The sequence below is a fragment of the Oncorhynchus masou genome, chromosome 32 (assembly GCF_036934945.1).
Source record: "Oncorhynchus masou masou isolate Uvic2021 chromosome 32, UVic_Omas_1.1, whole genome shotgun sequence".
Classification (NCBI taxonomy): domain Eukaryota; kingdom Metazoa; phylum Chordata; class Actinopteri; order Salmoniformes; family Salmonidae; genus Oncorhynchus; species Oncorhynchus masou.
Genome location: NC_088243.1, coordinates 32,931,906 through 32,950,396, shown reverse-complemented (window position 1 = coordinate 32,950,396; position 18,491 = coordinate 32,931,906). Strand labels below are relative to the sequence as shown.

The window sequence follows — 18,491 nt, the reverse complement described above, 5'->3', positions numbered from 1 at the left end:
GTTTAAGCATGTCCCAGTTTAGGTCACCTAGCAGGACAAATTAAGACTTGGTGTGAGGGGACAGTAGAGAGCTTAGGACAGGTAGGGTATAGGCCGGTGCTGATGGAGGACGATAGCACCCAGCAACAGTCAACAAAGAGCTATTTTAAAGTTTAAAACCAGCAAATCAAATTGTTTGGGGGCAGACTTGGTGGAGACAACCGAGCACTGAAGGTGATCCTTGGTAGAGATTGCCACTCCCCCACCTTTGGAAGATCTGTCTTGTCATAAAAAGGTTATAACCAGAAAGGTTAACATCAGTATTCAAAACACTCTTCCTTAACCACATCTCAGTAATGACCAACACATCTGGATTGGAGCTCTGAAACCACACTTCCAATTGATCCATTTTAGGAGAGCTCTGCAGTGCTGATTTATGACATCTGAATGTGCACCAGATGGCAACAAGATCATATTGTACAGCAATTTCATCAAGTAGCATGATCCGGGATCCAATCTGCTCTAGTGGATCCCGGATTCTGAAGTAACGGACACCACTGGCGCTTGTGCCCTCCCTGGCCACAGTATAGACAGAGCCCCAGCTGCATCCATCTGCGTTTTTCCGCCGCGGGAAAGCGTGTGACCCAGGGTTTAGGCTCTGATCCCAAACACTCGCCGAAGAAGGGAGAGAAGCGATGTAGATGCCGACACTCCAGGAGGAGGTTATCCAGATGGATGGCCATTGCAATGAGTGCGTCCAGGGTGAGGTTGTCATCTTGGCAGGCCAGTTCCCTCTGGATCTCCTTGTGCAGACCTCTTCTAAATAATGTGCCGGCTCATTCCATCCACTGGAAGCTGCTATTTTCCCGGAAGGTAAGTGCATACTCAGCAGCCGTCTGATTCCACTGCTGGAGCTGAAGCAGACGCTCATCTCCCTCTCTGACCTCCCCGGGATAATCAAAAATACATTTAAACAGAGCCATGAACCCCCATAAGACTCATCTCCTCCTCTCTCCCAGACGGCCGTAGCCCATTCCAATCCTCGTCCAGTCAGCAGAGAAATTACCATGACAACCTTAGACCTCTCGGTGGCGGGAGCTCCCATCTGCTGTGCGAAATAGAGGGAGCACTGAAGGAGGAAGCCACGGCATTTGGATGGTGTCCCGTCATATTTCTCCGGGAGAGATAGATGGGCATCGCTGACCTGAGTGGGTTGCTGAATTGGCTGGTATGCTGACTCGTTGGGTAGACAGGCTCCAGAATATCCTCCGATGTTGAGACATTGTAGACTGAGGAGAACCTCTTCCATGGCCGTCCCCAGTTGAGCCAGCTGATCATGGTGTTGGCGAAGAAGGTCACCTTGTTCATTGATCGTCTCGGAGATGTACGGTTTTCCTGCTGCTTCCATATTTTGACTTGGTATTCTGTAATGATGGGGCGGTGAGTTGGAAGCAGGTGCAGGTGAAACGTTTCAATAAAACAACAAAACCAAGAACACGGCACTAACATAAGGCAGGACACCAATACACAAGAACAATACCAACTGGTGAGTGAACCTGGGAGAGTGACATATAAATGGGAGAAAATGATGAGGGTAATGGAGTCCATGTGTGAATAATAATGATTCACAGGTCCACGTAATGATGAGTGCCAGGTGTACGTAATGAGGAATCCCAGGATTTGAGGTTAGTACTCTGGAGACGTCGTACGCCGGAGGGGAGGAGCAGGAGCAGACGTGACAGTTCACTACTTCAGGTTATTTGTAATGGTGAACTCTTGAAGGAAGTTATTGGTTAAACTGTCGTGAGTGTGAGTGTGTGTGCCTGTGTGAGTATGTGGATGATGTACAACTGAGAATATATCCAGTACCAGTCAAAAGTTTTGACACACCTACTCATTCAAGGGTTTGTCTTTATTTTTTTAACTCTTTTCTACATTGTAGAATAATAGTGAAGACATCAAAACTATGAAATAACACATTTGGAATCATGTAGTAACCAGATTTCCACCGGTCTAATGTCAATTGCTCGTGTTTCTTGGCCCAAGCAAGTTTCTTCTTATTATTGGTGTCCTTTAATAGTGGTTTCTTTGAAGCAATTCAAACATGAAGGCCTGAATCAAGCAGTCTCCTTTGAACAGTTGATGTTGAGATGTGTTTGTTACTTGAACTCTGTGAAGCATTTATTTGAGCTGCAATCTGAGGTGCAGTTAACTCTAATGATCTTATCCTCTGCAGCAGAGGTAACTCTGGGTCTTCATTTCCTGTGGCGCTCCTCATGAGAGAGCTTGATGGTTTTTGCGACTGCACTTCAAGAAACTTTCAGATTGACTGACCTTCATGTCTTAAAGTAATGATGGACTGTTGTTTCTCTTTGCTTATATGAGCTGTTCTTGCCATAATATGGACTTGGTCTTTTACCAAATAGGGCTATCTTCTGTATACCACCCCTACCTTGTCACAACACAACTGATTGGCTGTAACACATTAAGAAGGAATGAAATTTCACAAATGAACTTTTAACAAGGTACACCTTTTAATTAAAATGCATTCCAGGTGACTACCTCATGTAGCTGGTTGAGACAATGCCAAGAGTGTGCAAAGCTGTCATCAAGGCAAAGGGTTGCTACTTTGAAGAATCTCAAAAATAAAATATATTCTGATTTGTTTATCCCTTTTTTGGTTACTGCATGATTCCATATGGGTTATTTCATAGTTTTGATGTATTCACTATTATTCTGCAATGTAGAAAATAGTTTAAAAAAAAGAAAAACCCTGGAATGAGTTGATGTATCCAAACTTTTGACCGGTACTGTATATGTCAAAATCTGGAAAGATTAATGGCGCTGGAGAGATGTATTGCTTTTGAGTAACAACAAAGAGGACATGCTACACGCTCATTCAAATGCGCAGATGCTCAGATGCATATCATCATTTGCCAAAGTATGAGGAAAACATGGAGTCAAAAGAGCAAATCCTACTAGCCTGAGTCAGGTTACTGTCTCCTTCACTATATCAAAAATAAATGTTCTCTAAGCCACCATTTTGTGTTCCATTGCTATTTCTTTTTTCAGGCACTTTACCCTCTTTTTTATTTCCTGCAATGGCAGGGCCCTGCCCATTACATTAGTGTTGTTTTGCTTTGCTGTGATGTGCTCCCATCTGGTTCCCAGTGAAAATGCATCACTCCATTAACATTGCCTGTGATCTAGGATGCTTTAATCTAAGACTATAAACTACACTTAATTACATCCTAATTAAGTGGAGCTATATTAGTATAATGCAATCAAATAGGGAATACATCCATTCTGGCAAGTCAAACATGCTAAAGTTGCAGTTGAAAAGGTTTTACTTCTGTCGTACGATCAGATCTTAAAATCATATTTAATACATATATTCAGACCTAAGCCTAATGTATACTGTGTTGAATTAGCAAAGAAATAGATGCATTGTTAATTGTCATGAGTTTCCATTTCTGTTTAGTGAAAGAGCATAACAACTGAGACTTCAAACAAATCAACAGTCACTGCCATGGTCTCTGGTCTCTGTCAGTGTGGAAATCTGACATCTGACGCTACATGAAACTGATGTCTGACCTTTCATACTTTCTACTCTATTGCTTCCAGTCATATCTGTAATCACAATATGCGTCACGGTTATTTCCAATATTTTGTTTGATTAAACATTAAAAGAAAAAAGTAAACATCTGATTATAATTTCAACACAGATGATATGAAATGCAAGATGCAAAGCAATTGCTTTTTTCATGGTGCCATAATAAAAGATTTGGCTCGCACAGAAAGACACAATTTGCTATAGTGGTATTTGGTATTTTATTAGGGTCCCCATTAGCTGTTGAGAAAGCAGCAGCTACTCTTCCTAGGGTCCACACAAAACATGAAACATTACATAATACAGAACATTAATAGACAAGGACTGAACTACATTCATTTTAAAAAGGCACACATAGCCTACATATCAATACACACACAAACTATCTAGGTCAAATAGGGGAGAGGAGCTGTACTGTGAGGTGTTGCTTAATCTGTTTTTTGAAACCAGGTTTGCTGTTCATTTGAGAAATATGAGATGTAAAGGAGTTCCATGCAATAATGGCTCTATATAATACTGTACGCTTTCTTGAATTTGTTCTGCATTTGGGGACTGTGAAAAGATCCCTGGTGGCATGACTGTTGGGGTAAGTGTGAGTGTCAAAGCTCTGTGTAAGTTAACTATGCAAACAATTTGGAATTTTCAACACATTCATATTTTTTATAAAAATAAGAAGTGATGCAGTCAGTTTTTCCTCAGCTATTAGCCAAGCGAGACTGGCATGCATAGTATTTATATTAGACCTCTGATTACAGTAAAGAGCAAGACCTGCCACTCTGTTCTTTCCTTGCAGCACTTGACCACACGGTTAGACAATGCTCAAGACAAGACAAAATTAGAGGCTGCAGGACTTGCTTTCTGGAGTGTGGTGTCATAAAAGCAGAGCAACTCTTAACTACGGACAGATCTCTCCCCATCTGTACAACCATTGAATCTATATGTTTTGACCATGACAGTTTACAATCAAAGGTAACACCAAGTAATTTAGTCTCCGCAACTTGTTCAACAGCCACAGCACTCATTACCAGATCCAGCATACATGGACACACATGCTTTGTTTAATGCCAGTGGCAGGTCATTGGTAAAAATAGAAAAGAGTAGAGGGCCTACAGAACTGCCTTGCGGTACACCACACTTTACATGTTTGATATTAGAGAAGCTTCCATTAAAGAAAACCCTTCGATAGATAGTTCCAAATTCACGATATGACAGACGTTGAAAAGTCATAACACATAAGTTCTCAACAACAGGTTATGGTCAATAATTTCAAAGGCTTCATTGAAATCTAACAGTACAGCTCCCACAATCTTCTAATTATGAATTTATTTCAAACAATAATCAGACATTTGTCTCAGTGCAGTACATGTTGAGTGCCCTTCTCTATACGCATGCTGAAAGTAAGTTGTTCATGTGTTTCTAGAAAAATAGCATTGTATTTGGCCAAACATAACTTTTTCCAACAGTTTACCACTCTTGGGTAGTAGAATGACTTTGGATTTCCTCTAGGCCTGAAGACAAAGACTTTCCTCTAGGCTCAGATTAATAATCAGATAGCTGTCTATCTGTTCATAATTTTACAGGTTTTTGTCATAATGGCTATGTCTCCCTTGAACCAGAATCTGGCCTTAAATGAGACTTTGATATGGGGAATCTCATTTGAGCCCAGGAAGCAGCTATTCAACTTGCCGTTCACCAACTTTTCAAGCTTAATTAATGTCAAAATATGTTCCTTACTCTCCAAGTATGGAGTTTCGATTAGCATCTGTCGTCATTTACTGCCGTCACGGCCGGTATGTACTTACAAAAAAAGTCTAAATAAAAATGTACAATCAACTGAAAAAAAAGAAGACTATTCGGCACTTCCAATAGCTCACATTCCAATGATCCCGGATAGCATAGCACTAACCTTACTGCCATGCACAGGTCTTAAGTCTACAATAGCTGAATACATTGACAAGGCCGAAGAGGATTTTTTTCCCGGTTGTATGTAACTATTTAATTTAGACCTTTTTTGGAAGTACTTACTGACCGTAACGTGACGACAGGAAAGGACGATAGGTGCTAATCTAAACTCCATATTTTGTGAGTAGCAAACTTATTTTGACATGATTAAACTTGACAAGCTGGTGAATACAAAGTTGAATGTCTGCTTCGTGGGTTTAAAGGATATTCGCAATATCAAACGTCTCCTGTTAGTACGGATTCTGGTTCATGTCTCCTTGACATATCCAATGAGTCAATGTTCTTTGATCCTCAGTTCTTACAGAACATTTAAAAAAAAGCTTAGGTTAGTGGTAGTATCTTACCGGAAATAATTCATTAGTAAACCTATCAAAAAATATGTGCACATCTGTGGTTGAAGTTGTGGGCTATTCAATTGAGGGAAAGGATCACTTGAAAACATGTTGACATTTTTGTATCTACCTATCAATGAATTCCTGAATATGTTATTGACACCATGACAATATAGTAGCCCATTGACCCCCCTTGAATCTCATTAAATAAATCTAAATAAGCAAAATAATATGAGATCTTTGATTGATTTTACAATATATCTATGATCACGGTCCTGTTTTGTTCATTGCGTAACATCCGACATTCAGGGCGAAGACTTCCTGACTGCCAGCTCAACGATGGCGTCCTGCGCTGAGGTTGGTGTTTTGACGAATTATAACCTGAAATAATAAAAAGGGTGGGTTCATTAGTTTTGACTAAGATATACAGTTACTGAAAATCAAACTGACATTTGAAATATTAGTGTACCCAGTGGAGAACCCATATCAGTACTTCTAATGTCTGTTTACAGTCTCATGGCTAGCGCTAACAGCCGTAGCTAGCTAACTTGCTAGCTTTTCAGACCCTTCCCTTTATACCTCTTAGCTAGATGTTTTTCGATTTGCTTTAAACCACTGATGTGTTTGTGGTATGGATTAGCATGATAACTTAGCTAACGTTACCTTGCTGTGTCTTGCCATTGTACAGCATGGTTCCAACATTCGAGTTAGTACTTATGTTAGCTAGCTAATGTTTATGCGATTTATTAGGGATCTGCTTCGGTCAGTTATGAGCCGACCGAAAGTACTGCATCTCAGAAGAGAGAGGAGAGACTCCGAAAATTCCGGGAACTGCATTTCAAAAGGGTGAGTTTGTTCAAAGATTCTCCTATTTCAGACACCTTCTAGTAACGTCTTGGCCCATTTAATGGACTAAAGGAGCCTAACGTTTCTCCTTATAGACCAAAAATCTATCCAAAAAGCCAGCAGCTGGCTATATTGATTTAATTAATCTTACCGTCCAACGCAAAAGCCAAAGGGGATCTATGCAAATCAAATGTTATTGGTCACATACACTTGTTTAGCAGATGTATTTTGCTACACCTGGAATAACTTGTGTTTCTAGCTCCAACAGTGCAGTAATATCTAACAGGTAATATCTAACAATTCCACAACAATACATACATCTAAAGTAAAGGAATTAATTAAGAATATATAAATATTTGGTCAGCAGCATAGACTAAGATACAGTAGAATAGAAGATGGTATATGCAAAATATGTAAACATTATTCAAGTGACTAGTGTTTTATTATTAGTGGCCAGTGATTTAAAGTATGTATATAGGGCAGCTGCCTCTGATGTGCTATTGAACAGTCTGATGGCCTTGAGATAAGCTGTTTTTCAGTCTCTCAGTCCCAGCTTTGATGTACCTGTACTGTCCTCGCATTCTGGATGATAGCGGGGTGAACAGGCAGTGGCTCAGGTGGTTGTTGTCCTTGATGATCTTTTTTGGTCTTCCTGTGACATCTCAGTCCCAGCCACTGCCTATTTGCATCAAGTCCAGTGAAGTTCTTTGAGGGCCGTGGTGGTATCAGCTTGAGGGTAGAGGTCGACCGATTTTAATCGGCATGGCAAATTTTAATTAGGGGCGATTTCAAGTTTTCATAACAATCGGTTATCAGCCTTTTTGGATGCCGACTATGGCTGATTACATTGCAGTCCATGAGGAGACTGCGTGGCACCTGTTATGGAGTGCAGCATCAAAAGGACCTTGTGGCTGCAAGGAGCCAATGTAAGTTGCTAGCTAACATTAAACTTATCTTGTGAAGATTGATTGTTTTTTCAGAGTCAGGGTATATGCAGCAGTTTGGGCTGCCTGGCTCATTGTGAACTGTGGAGACCTTTTCTTCCTATCAAGACAGTAATTAATTTGCCAGAATTTTACATAATTATGACATAACATTGAAGGTTGTGCAATATGTAGACTTAGGGTTGCCACCCGTTCGATAAAATACGGAAAGGTTCTGTATTTCACTGAAAGAATAAACGTTTTGATTTCAAAATTCTAGTTTCTGGATTTGACCATATTAATGACCAAAGGCTTGTATTTCTGTGTGTTTATTAGATTATAATTAAGTCTATGATTTGATAGAGCAGTCTGACTGAGCGGTGGTAGGCAGCAGCAGGCTCGTAAGCATTTATTCAAACCGCACTTTACTGCATTTGCCAGCAGATCTTAGCAATGCTTGAAGCACAGCGGTGTTTATGACTTCGAGCCTATCAACTCCTGAGATTAGGCTGGCAATACTAAAGTGCCTATAAGAACATCCAATAGTCAAAGGTATATGAAATACAAATGGTATAGAGAGATAGTCAAGGTTTTGTGGCTGTTGCTGGGCAACACGGACTTTTAACTCCCTCCGAAGATTTTCTATGGGTTGAGATCTGGAGACTGGCTAGGCCACTCCAGGACCTTGAAATGCTTCTTACGAAGCCACTCCTTCCTTGCTTGGGATCATTGTCATGCTGAAAGACCCAGCCACGTTTCATCTTCAATGCCCTTGCTGATGGAAGGAGGTTTTCACTAAATCTCATGATACATGGCCCCATTCTTTCCTTTACACGGATCAGTCGTCCTGGTCCCTTTGCAGAAAAACAGCCCCAAAGCATGATGTTTCCACCCCCATGCTTCACAGTAGGTATGGTGTTCTTTGGATGCAACTCAGCATTCTTTGTCCTCCAAACACAACGAGTTGAGTTTTTACCAAAAAGTTATATTTTGGTTGTCATATGGTCAGATGAAATCTTCTTCTGGATCATCCAAATGCTCTCTAGCAAACTTCAGACGGGCCTGGACATGTACTGGCTTAGACAGGGGGACACGTCTGGCACTGCAGGATTTGAGTCCTTGGCGGCGTAGTGTGTTACTGATGGTAGGCTTTGTTACTTTGGTCCCAGCTCTCTGCAGGTCATTCACTAGGTCCCCCCGTGTGGTTGTGGGATTTTTGCTCACCGTTCTTGTGATCATTTTGACCTCTCGGGGTGAGATCTTGCGTGGAGCCCCAGATCAAGGGAGATTATCAGTGGTCTTGTATGTCTTCCATTTCCTAATAATTGCTCCCACAGTTGATTTCTTTAAACCAAGCTGCTTACCTATTGCAGATTCAGTCTTCTCAGCCTGGTGCAGGTCTACAATTTTGTTTCTGGTGTCCTTTGACAGCTCTTTGGTCTTGGCCATAGTGACAGCTCTTTGGTCTTGGCCATAGTGGTGTGACCCAAAGCATGAGTTTGAGTGGACTATTTGAGGTTGTGGACAGGTGTCTTTTATACTGATAACAAGTTAAAACAGGTGCAATTAATACAGGTAACGAGTGGAGGACAGAGGAGACTCTTAAATAAGTTACAGGTCTGTGAGGGCCAGAAATCTTGTTTGTAGGTGACCAAATACTTATTTTCCACCATAATTTGCAAATAAATTCATAAAAAAATCCTACAGTGTGATTTTCTGGATTTTGTTTTGCATTTTGTCTGACATAGTTTAAGTGTACCTATGATGAAAATTACAGGCCTCATCTTTTTAAGGGGGAGAACTTGCACAATTGGTGGCTGACTAAATACTTTTTATATATTAATCGGTATCGGCATTGAAAAATCATAATTGGTCAACCTCTTTACTTGGGGGGGGGGGATGATATACACGGCTGTGACTAACTGAAGAGAATTAACCCTTGGAGGTAATACGGTCGGCATTTGATTGAGGTATTCTAGGTCGGGTGAACAAAAAGACTTGCGTTTCTGTATGTTATCACAATCACATCATGAGTAGTTAATCATGAAACATACACCCCCGCCCTTCTTCCCAGAGATATATTTATTCCTGTCTGCGCAATGAACTGAGAACCCAACTGGCTGTACGGACCCAAAGTATATCCCAATAGAGCCATGCTTCCGTGAAATATAGTATAGAGTAAATTACAATCCCTGATGTCTCTTTGGAAGGAAATCCTCGCCCTGAGCTCGTCAACATTCCAAAACCGTACCGCAAGCAATGAGTTTGAATGTTCAGAACGGGCATCGGTGCTCATCACAACTTCCCCGGCCAGAACATACTATTGTCAATGGATACTAAATGTAGTTAGCGTTCATGAATGGGTTAGTAACATCTTAGTAGCCTACCCTCATTTGAGCTCACAAGTAGCTTGAGTTTATATGGTACAGCTTGGATCTGTGTTCTTTGTTTTCAAGTTCTGGAATTGATGTATTTTGTGGTATCTGTTTCAGAATGAAGCACGCAAGCTCAATCACAAGGAGGTTGTGGAGGAGGACAAGAGGCTGAAGCTGCCAACTAACTGGGAGGCTAAGAAAGCCCGTCTGGAGTGGGAACTCATGACCGATGAAAAGAAAAAGGTAGCTCTTTATCAACATAGATAGTTGACTGCTATGCATAAAGGGAAATATCACAGAGGTTGATTTTTGGGTTTGTTTTGATCGTGTCTGAGGCATTTCGAGATCTGTGAAGTTTCACACACAATTGGCCACAAAGAAGGCAGGTCTGGGATTTGCGCGCCGAATGAATGTAGTCCTGCTTTGTGGCATTTCGTGAAGCCTCTGTTATACCAATCATACTATACGTTTGTCTGCATGTAGATATGGTTGTCCTTGTTCGATAGAGCCATGGGATGTCTTTCAGCGACGTTCTGATCGGCAGATTCATTACTAGATATACAAGGTGACACATTTATTTCCAGCTTCTAAAAGACTACAGCTCGGTGTGAGGCGGAGCTGACTGCTCTGGCCCCATTGTGCATTCACTATGAATGCTGGACCATGTGGTTCACTATGAGCAGACAAATACACGGGAAGTTGAAACTTCCCGATTCTACCTGTGAATTGAAGATGCGTGTTTTATCTTGCGGGGAGATTTTTGATTTTTATGACACAATGTAATATTGTTAATGTAGTAATGACTATATACAGTGGCAGAGCTAAGGTGAAATAATTATCAGACACTGCTTGTTGGATGAACAGTCACGTGTAAGATGTTTTTTTGTTGGCTGGTCAAAAATGTCAAGTCAGCTGCAAATGATGTACCTTAGGATAATAGATTAGTCATGTTCTAAGTTTATCTAGTAATTGTATGTACTCTGCTGTTTAGTGACTTGGTGTGTTTCTGTGTGATTTCAGGAGTGTGCGGCCAAAGGGGAGGACTATGACAGGGTGAAACTGCTAGAGATCAGTGCTGAGGATGCTGAGCGGTGGGAGAGAAAGAAGAAGAAGAAGAACCCTGACCCAGGATTCTCAGGTGAGTGATGGGACTCCTTTACTGAGCGAACAGGACTTCCATCCCTCAGCTGGTCACTTTTCCTGAACAAGAAAAACTCTGGTCCCTAGTTATAGGCTATTATATATATATATATATATATATATAAATAATACTGAACAAAAATATATAATACTGAACAAAAATATATAATACTGAACAAAAATATATAATACTGAACAAAAATATATATATATAATACTGAACAAAAATATAAACGTAATGTAAGGTCAACTGTGTTGACAACAAGTGTTGGTTTCATGAGCAAAAAAAAAATTGCAGACATTTTCCATACGCATAAAAAGCTTATTTCTCAAAAATGTTGAGCACATATTTGTTTACTTCACTGTTAGTGAGTTTTTGTCCTTTGCCAAGATAATCCAACCACCTGACAGGTGTGGCATATCAAGATGCTGATTAAACATCATGATCATTACACAGCTGCACCTTAAAAGGGGACAATAACAGGCCACTTTAAAATGTGCAGTTTTGTCACACAACACAATGACACAGATGTTTTGAGGGCCATTCAATCGCGTGCTTGGAGAACACTTACCAGTATGTTGTGCTATACATCCTCAATCTGTTTTTTTTATTTTTTTTATTTTTAATCAAGCTATCACCTAAAATAAGAGTTACTCCTGGGGAAGCAAGTGGGAAAGAGTGACTTTTTAATGTTGTTCTGTAGAGCCTTGTTGTTTGTAAAGACCTCAGCTCCACAAAGACCAGCCTTTAACCTCTAGCGTCGAGCAATCCCGTATCCGGGAGCGTAATCATAGCCTCAAGCTCATTAGCATAACGCAACGTTAACCATGAAAATTGCAAATGAAATGAAAGAAATATATTCACTCACAAGCTTAGCCTTTTGTTAACAACACTCTCATCTCAGATTTTCAAAATATGCTTTTCAACCATCGCTACACAAGCATTTGTGTAAGAGGTATTGATAGCTAGCATAGCATTAGCCTAGCATTCAGCAGGCAACATTTTCACAAAAACAAGAATAGCATTCAAATAAAATAATTTACCTTTGAAGAACTTTGGATGTTTTCAATGAGGAGACTCTGTTAGATAGCAAATGTTCAGTTTTTCCAAAAAGATTATTTGTGTAGGAGAAATCGCTCCGTTTTGTTCACGTTTGGCTAAGAAAAAAAAAATGTGAATTCAGTCATAACAACGTCAAACTTTTTTCCAAATTAACTCCATAATATCGACAGAAACATGGCAAACGTTGTTTAGAATCAATCCTCAAGGTGTTTTTCACATATCTATTCGATGATAAATCATTCGTGGCAGTTGTGTTTCTCCTCTGAAGAAAATGGAGAAATGCACGCAGCTGGAGATTACGCAATAATTTCGACGGCGGACACCAAGCGGGCACCTGGTAAATGTAGTCTCTTATGGTCAATCTTCCAATGATATACCTACAAATACGTCACAATGCTGCAGACACCTTGGGGAAACGAAAGAAAGTGTAGGCTCATTCCTGGCGCATTCACAGCCATATAAGGAGACATTGGAACACAGCACCTTCAGAATCTGGGCCATTTCCTGTTTGAAATTTCATCTTGGTTTCGCCTGTAGCATCAGTTCTGTGGCACTCACAGATAATATCTTTGCAGTTTTGGAAACGTCAGTGTTTTCTTTCCAAAGCTGTCAATTATATGCATAGTCGAGCATCTTTTCGTGACAAAATATCTTGATTAAAACGGGAACGTTTTTTTAATCCAAAAATTAAAAGAGCGCCCCCTATATCAAAGAAGTTAAGGCAGCAGAAATGAGATTGCGGGATAGGGCTACTGGACGTGGTACAGTCACTCCACCGCAGTGCAGCCCTGTAAGAGGAATTCTGGGTGCGTGTAAAGACCCCTTGGGATAAATAATTTTTAACTGCCTCCAATTTAATTTGCCAAAAAGGATCGCTGCGTTCCCCAAATATGGCTGCCATCTGTTGCATCAAAACATCTCTGAATTAAACCTCTGGGGAGAGAATTATCACCAGAGGGGCTTGAAAGGGCCTCATCTCCCTTAACCAGACGCAGGTTTTGTCGCAGGGATTTGCGCCTGCTTGAAGTTAGTTCCGGTAATTATAACCCCTCTTGTTTGCTGCCATTGGCCCGCAGGTTACGCAGAGGCCCAGCTGCGACAGTACCAGCGCCTCACCAAGCAGATCAAACCAGACATGGACGGCTACGAGAGGCAGCGAGAGCAGTGGTGAGTTGGAGCCTCCTCATAAAACGCCTCTCTTCCTTTTCCATTACTGAGTGTTTCAGAGAAGACCGAATTTCCCCCATAAAATGAGTAGCATGACATTTTTTTCCCCCGCCAGCCTTAAGTTTTCAGTTATTTTAGATAATCGATGCTGCCATCACAGTCTTCACAGATCAGCGTGCCCCTCTCCTGCTCCTGGGTTCGTTTTGACATAGCCACAGACTCAGTCATTTCATGTCTTGAAAGCGTCAATGTGAGGCAAACACTCGAGAGGAATGGTATGGTTATAGTTATGGTGGGCTTTCTTGATCAGCCAAAGATGAGTTCAGTACCCACAGGTTTTTCCCCTTAATGGCTGCCACATGTGGAGCTGTGAAGGGTGAAGTACACAACAGCATAATGTTCCCAGTCATAGAGATGACTGGTATTCAGTTTGGAGTGAGGAGGATCATTATAATGCCTATTATGTTAACTGACTCTCCTGTTCTGTCTCACAGCGGCGAGGATTTCCACCCCACATCCAACAGTCTGATCCATGGGACCCACGTCCCTTCCAAGGAGGGCATCGACCGCATGGTGGAGGATGTGGAGAAACAGTAAGCGTAACAGAGACTGAGATCCTATCCCCTTCTGACCTTGCATTCAACGCACTGGAGTCCAAAACAAGAATGAGAGCCCTTCGTGAATAGGGCAGGCAGACCATGAAACCTGCGGCATATCTAATACCTACTGAATGAGCCCCAGTGTTAATCCTGATGGGGCTGGCGGATAGGGCTCTTACGGTATCTCCTGCTGGAAAGGTGCTGGAAAACTCTTGTCTCTCTCACTTTCTATCTTAGTGGGGGACTGGGAGTGTGTCCTAGTTAATGAGCTCTCGTCTCTGATTTTCAGTTGGATAGGCTGTCAGAAGAATGCATTGGCCCAATTCAATAATGCATGGCGTGCCTTTTGAAAGAATGGCCATGGAATAGACCGGTCAAGCTGCACACTGGACCTTCCATACCAGCTAAGGTCACAGGGGTTAAAGTTCTCCGTCAATGCAATGGATTTCTGTCATAGTTTGGAAATGACTAGTGCTGAGCGATGAACCAAAATGGTAGTTATTTTCAATTTTTTAAACAACAAATTGTCCGGTGTCGGTAAAGAAAATGGAATACCATTTAATTCGCTTTTTTTTTTCTGAGTGCTCGATGTGCAGTTTCTGTAGAGATGAAACAAACCTGAACTGTGCGATGTAAGGGAAAGGGGGATACCTAGTCAGTTGTACAACTGATTGCAATCAACTGAAATGGAGTAGGGAGCTGTAGTTTCCAAAAGGCCAATATTCTACATAGTTTAGCGCAGTAAACGTGGTAGTTAACAACAATGACCATAATTCATTGCGCACCCGCTTAAACTTGTCCGGGTCTGTGGGGCTTAGACAAGTAGTCTGAGAATGAGAGAATACATGATCTAAGCGATTGATAGTTGTTATTCAGCAGTCAAAAGTATGCGTTGTTTACTTTGAAGAACTACTAAAATAGTGATTTTTGTCAGACAGAATAGGCAGCAGCTCTATAGAGATGATAAATAATAAAGCCATGTGAATAAATGATGGTTAATAAGTGACGAGCATTAATGGGCAGTCACTACCATCATGGGACTTCTGTTTTATCGAAAACTGTGATTCCTTTAAAAAAAAAAAAATCGAACCGACCTCAAAAAGCAGTAATCGCATTAGAAATGACCCAGCCTAATACAGAAGCATTTCTGTTCTACAAAATATGTCTGCTGAACTGACATGCATGATTGTTGCAGACACTCCGATGTTCAGATGCACCACCACAGAGCCCAACTTAAACGGCGGTGTCTAGTCTACTACTGTAACTGCTGGCAAAGTCATTCAAAGCCTCTATCACTCAGGATGGAACTCTCCAGTGCTACTGTTTTTGCCCTGTAATGTTATCAAAACAAAATCAAACAACCCCATAGTAGAATAGTTGACCTATTTACCTAGTCGGCTTGTTGCGTGTTCTATATGAGATAAATATTCCTTTCGAGGCGCATTGAAGTTGCGAAGAGCCATAGGGAGGAAAATGTTTTCTGACAAGCAGTCAATGTACAACTATTCTTAATGCAATTACAGCAAAACACTTTTGAAAGCAGTTTTGGCTTTTGTTAAAAGAGGGGGGTTCCCAGTTTTATTTCTTTACTCTTTCGATAGACTGGTTGGTTTAGCAACAAAACTGACGCGTGTGCAACTCTGGGGAAAAACAGATGGGGTTGGCTTGAATTGTTGACATATTTATTGAAAACATAAATACATTTGCACAATGAGCACTTTTTGTCTCCAAACTACATTGTAACAGTTGTTGTTTAGCTTGTGAATTTGAACCATTTTAGCACAGACATGACATCAGTCAAAACACCTCAAAACAAGACATGGTATCAAGAAAAATATAAAACTAGCTGGAACGAGCCACCTACGATTCCCCAGATGGCAGTGTCTTGTCATTGTTGCTAGCTATCTGGCCACACGGCCTTCTGCCCCATTGAAAGCGTGCGTTGTCATCTACTCCGTCTATTGCGCGAGAAGCTTTTTTTTTTTTTTTTTTTTTTTTTTTTTTTTTTTTTTTTTTTTACAAATGCAGTTACTACCCGAGTTTCAAGCATGGTTTAGGTGCAGCTGTGCAGCAGAGCTCTTACAGGGGCAATGGCATCTTATAAGGTCAATAAAATAATTATTCATAATAATCAGAATGTTATGTCCAATGTGGCAGCGGTGGGAGAAGGTACCCAATTCTCATACTTGAGTGACAGTATAGAAAATGACTCAAGTGAAAGTCACCCAGTAAAATACTACTTGAGTAAAAGTATTTGGTTTGAAATATACTTAAGTATCAAAAGTTAATGTGATTACTAAAATATACTTAAGTATTGAAAGTAAAAGTATAAATAATAAAAAATTCCCTAATAATATAATTCTCCCTATATTACGCACACTCCAACACTCAGACATAATTTACAAACAAAGCATGTGTGTTTAGTGAGTCTGCCAGATCCGAGGCAGTAGGGATGACCAGGGATGTTCTGTTTAGTGAGTCCGTTAGACCAGAGGCAGTAGGGATGACCAGGGATGTTCTGTTTTAGTGAGTCCATTAGACCAGAGGCAGTAGGGATGACCAGGGATGTTCTCTTGATAAGTGCAATAATTTGACCTTTATCCTGTCCTGCTAAGCATTCAAAATGTACTTTTGGGTGTCAGAAAATGTATGAAGTTAAAGTACATTGTTTTCTTTTGGAATGTAGTGAAGTAAAAGTTGTCAAAAATATAAATAGTACAGATACCCCAAAAAACTACTTAAGTAGTACTTCACACCACTGCAATGTGATAACTTCAGATGGACAAACCCCTATGTACATTTTATAGCCACTATACTGCATCAGTCGGGATACAGGTGATGATGCTTATTGGCTATATGCCTGTTCCAATATGTTTTAACTGGTCGAAGTCGTACTGTACAAAATTATCCTCTTTCCCTAAAAGCATAATGGTCATTACTTTCTGACATGAAATGAGAGGCCCCAGTCAATCTGAAATTGACTTAAGTTTCAGTTATTATTTTTTTGGTTTTGTTACTTTAACCTCTGGGCTCAAGTCCCACACACTTGACCAGCATATTCCTTGCCCTAGTGTCCCTGGGTTACATTAGACTTCATTCTCTCCTCTCTCAGCACCCAGCTATATTTAGGGTGGCCTTGTGTTAGTGATGCTCCTGTGAGAGATGAGACTGGGCTGCCAGGGCATGACTCACATCTCTGCTTAGAAGACACTAACTAAAGGCTGTGAGTTAGCGAATTGACTCTGTATGTGCCTGTGTGTTCGAGTAGACGAGTAAGGTTGTTCATTGGTGCTTTGGCATATGAACGTGTACCGTCTTTGTTTAGGTATTGTTGCTTTTGTGTGATGGTGAGTCATTCTGGAGAGATTGGATTTTAAGTAACTGAATGAGGTTTTTCTACTATGATTGTCCTTTTGGTTTGTAAGTTGTTGTCCTTTTCGTCTCTTGACACGGATCCTTTGCTGTTCTTCACAGGATCGAGAAGCGGGCCAAATACAGCCGGCGTAGGGCCTACAACGATGACGCAGACATTGACTACATCAACGAGAGGAACGCCAAGTTCAACAAGAAGGCAGAGCGGTTCTATGGCAAATACACAGCTGAGATCAAGCAGAATCTGGAGAGAGGCACAGCAGTCTAACTGGACTGGTCATTGTAATGGACACTTCCATTTCCTCTGCTTTGTTGTAACAGAAGCCCAAAATTACTCACTGGTTACAGGACTGGTCATGTACGTAGAAACCCAAATTGTTGTCCCTATGCTTACGTCTCTAGGATCAAGTTTGTATTTTGACGCTGACATTTCTTTAGAGGCATTTTATGTTTAAATCTGTGTTTCTGTATTGTTACTATAATACTGTTGCTTAGTGGGAATGGTTAAGTGCAACCTGAATGATCTTATAATGCTATTCCTGCCTTTCTGTCAGTGTTTGTATCGGATGTATGACCATGCATTTTCTTTAAATAAAACATCTTAAATGTTTTTTTGTTATCTAGCAGATGTGTAAGTGTTGGCCTTGGTTTGTTGCGTGCGGTCTGGGCTGGCTGGAGGGGGCTTGTCATGAGCGTGAGAATAGAACACTATTATTCTCCTTAAGGCTATAGTGTTTGTTATGCCAGCAGAAGAATGTGTTAGTAAGTGCATGAGGAGATAAACAATTAAGCAATTCAATTTAATCGTTATCGACCACATCTCTGTTAAGCCGACTGCCCCCAAGCAGAATGATATGAGCTAGGAGAGGCTTGTGACCTAAGATGAGATCAAAGACCTTAAACAGATTCCCATGCTATCCTCACCCATCCCCTGATTTAATTTTCTCCCATATTCTGAATCAATGTGCCCTCTATGGGTTAATAGAAAACACGATGTGGGGGTCCTACAAACATATTGAAAGGGATTTGATCCTCCTAATTTGAATCAGACATTGAGTAATGTTTCATCTGCATTAATGAATGTGTTCTGAATGAGCCTCATGGGGTATGTAAATAAGATGGG

The 18,491-nt window shown here is 40.8% G+C and overlaps 1 protein-coding gene across 1 annotated transcript; it reads left to right on the top strand.

Annotated features, from left to right (window-relative positions):
• Positions 1–6,175: 6,175 nt before the first annotated feature.
• Positions 6,176–17,978, top strand: LOC135525968 (pre-mRNA-splicing factor syf2-like). The gene is made up of 7 exons (XM_064953954.1): positions 6,176–6,240; positions 6,634–6,729; positions 10,145–10,270; positions 11,048–11,165; positions 13,307–13,397; positions 13,892–13,990; positions 17,471–17,978. Exons 1-7 carry the CDS (start codon positions 6,223–6,225, stop codon positions 17,634–17,636), a joined length of 714 nt encoding a protein of 237 aa, XP_064810026.1. The 5' UTR covers positions 6,176–6,222; the 3' UTR covers positions 17,637–17,978.
• The last annotated feature ends 513 nt before the right edge of the window (positions 17,979–18,491 follow it).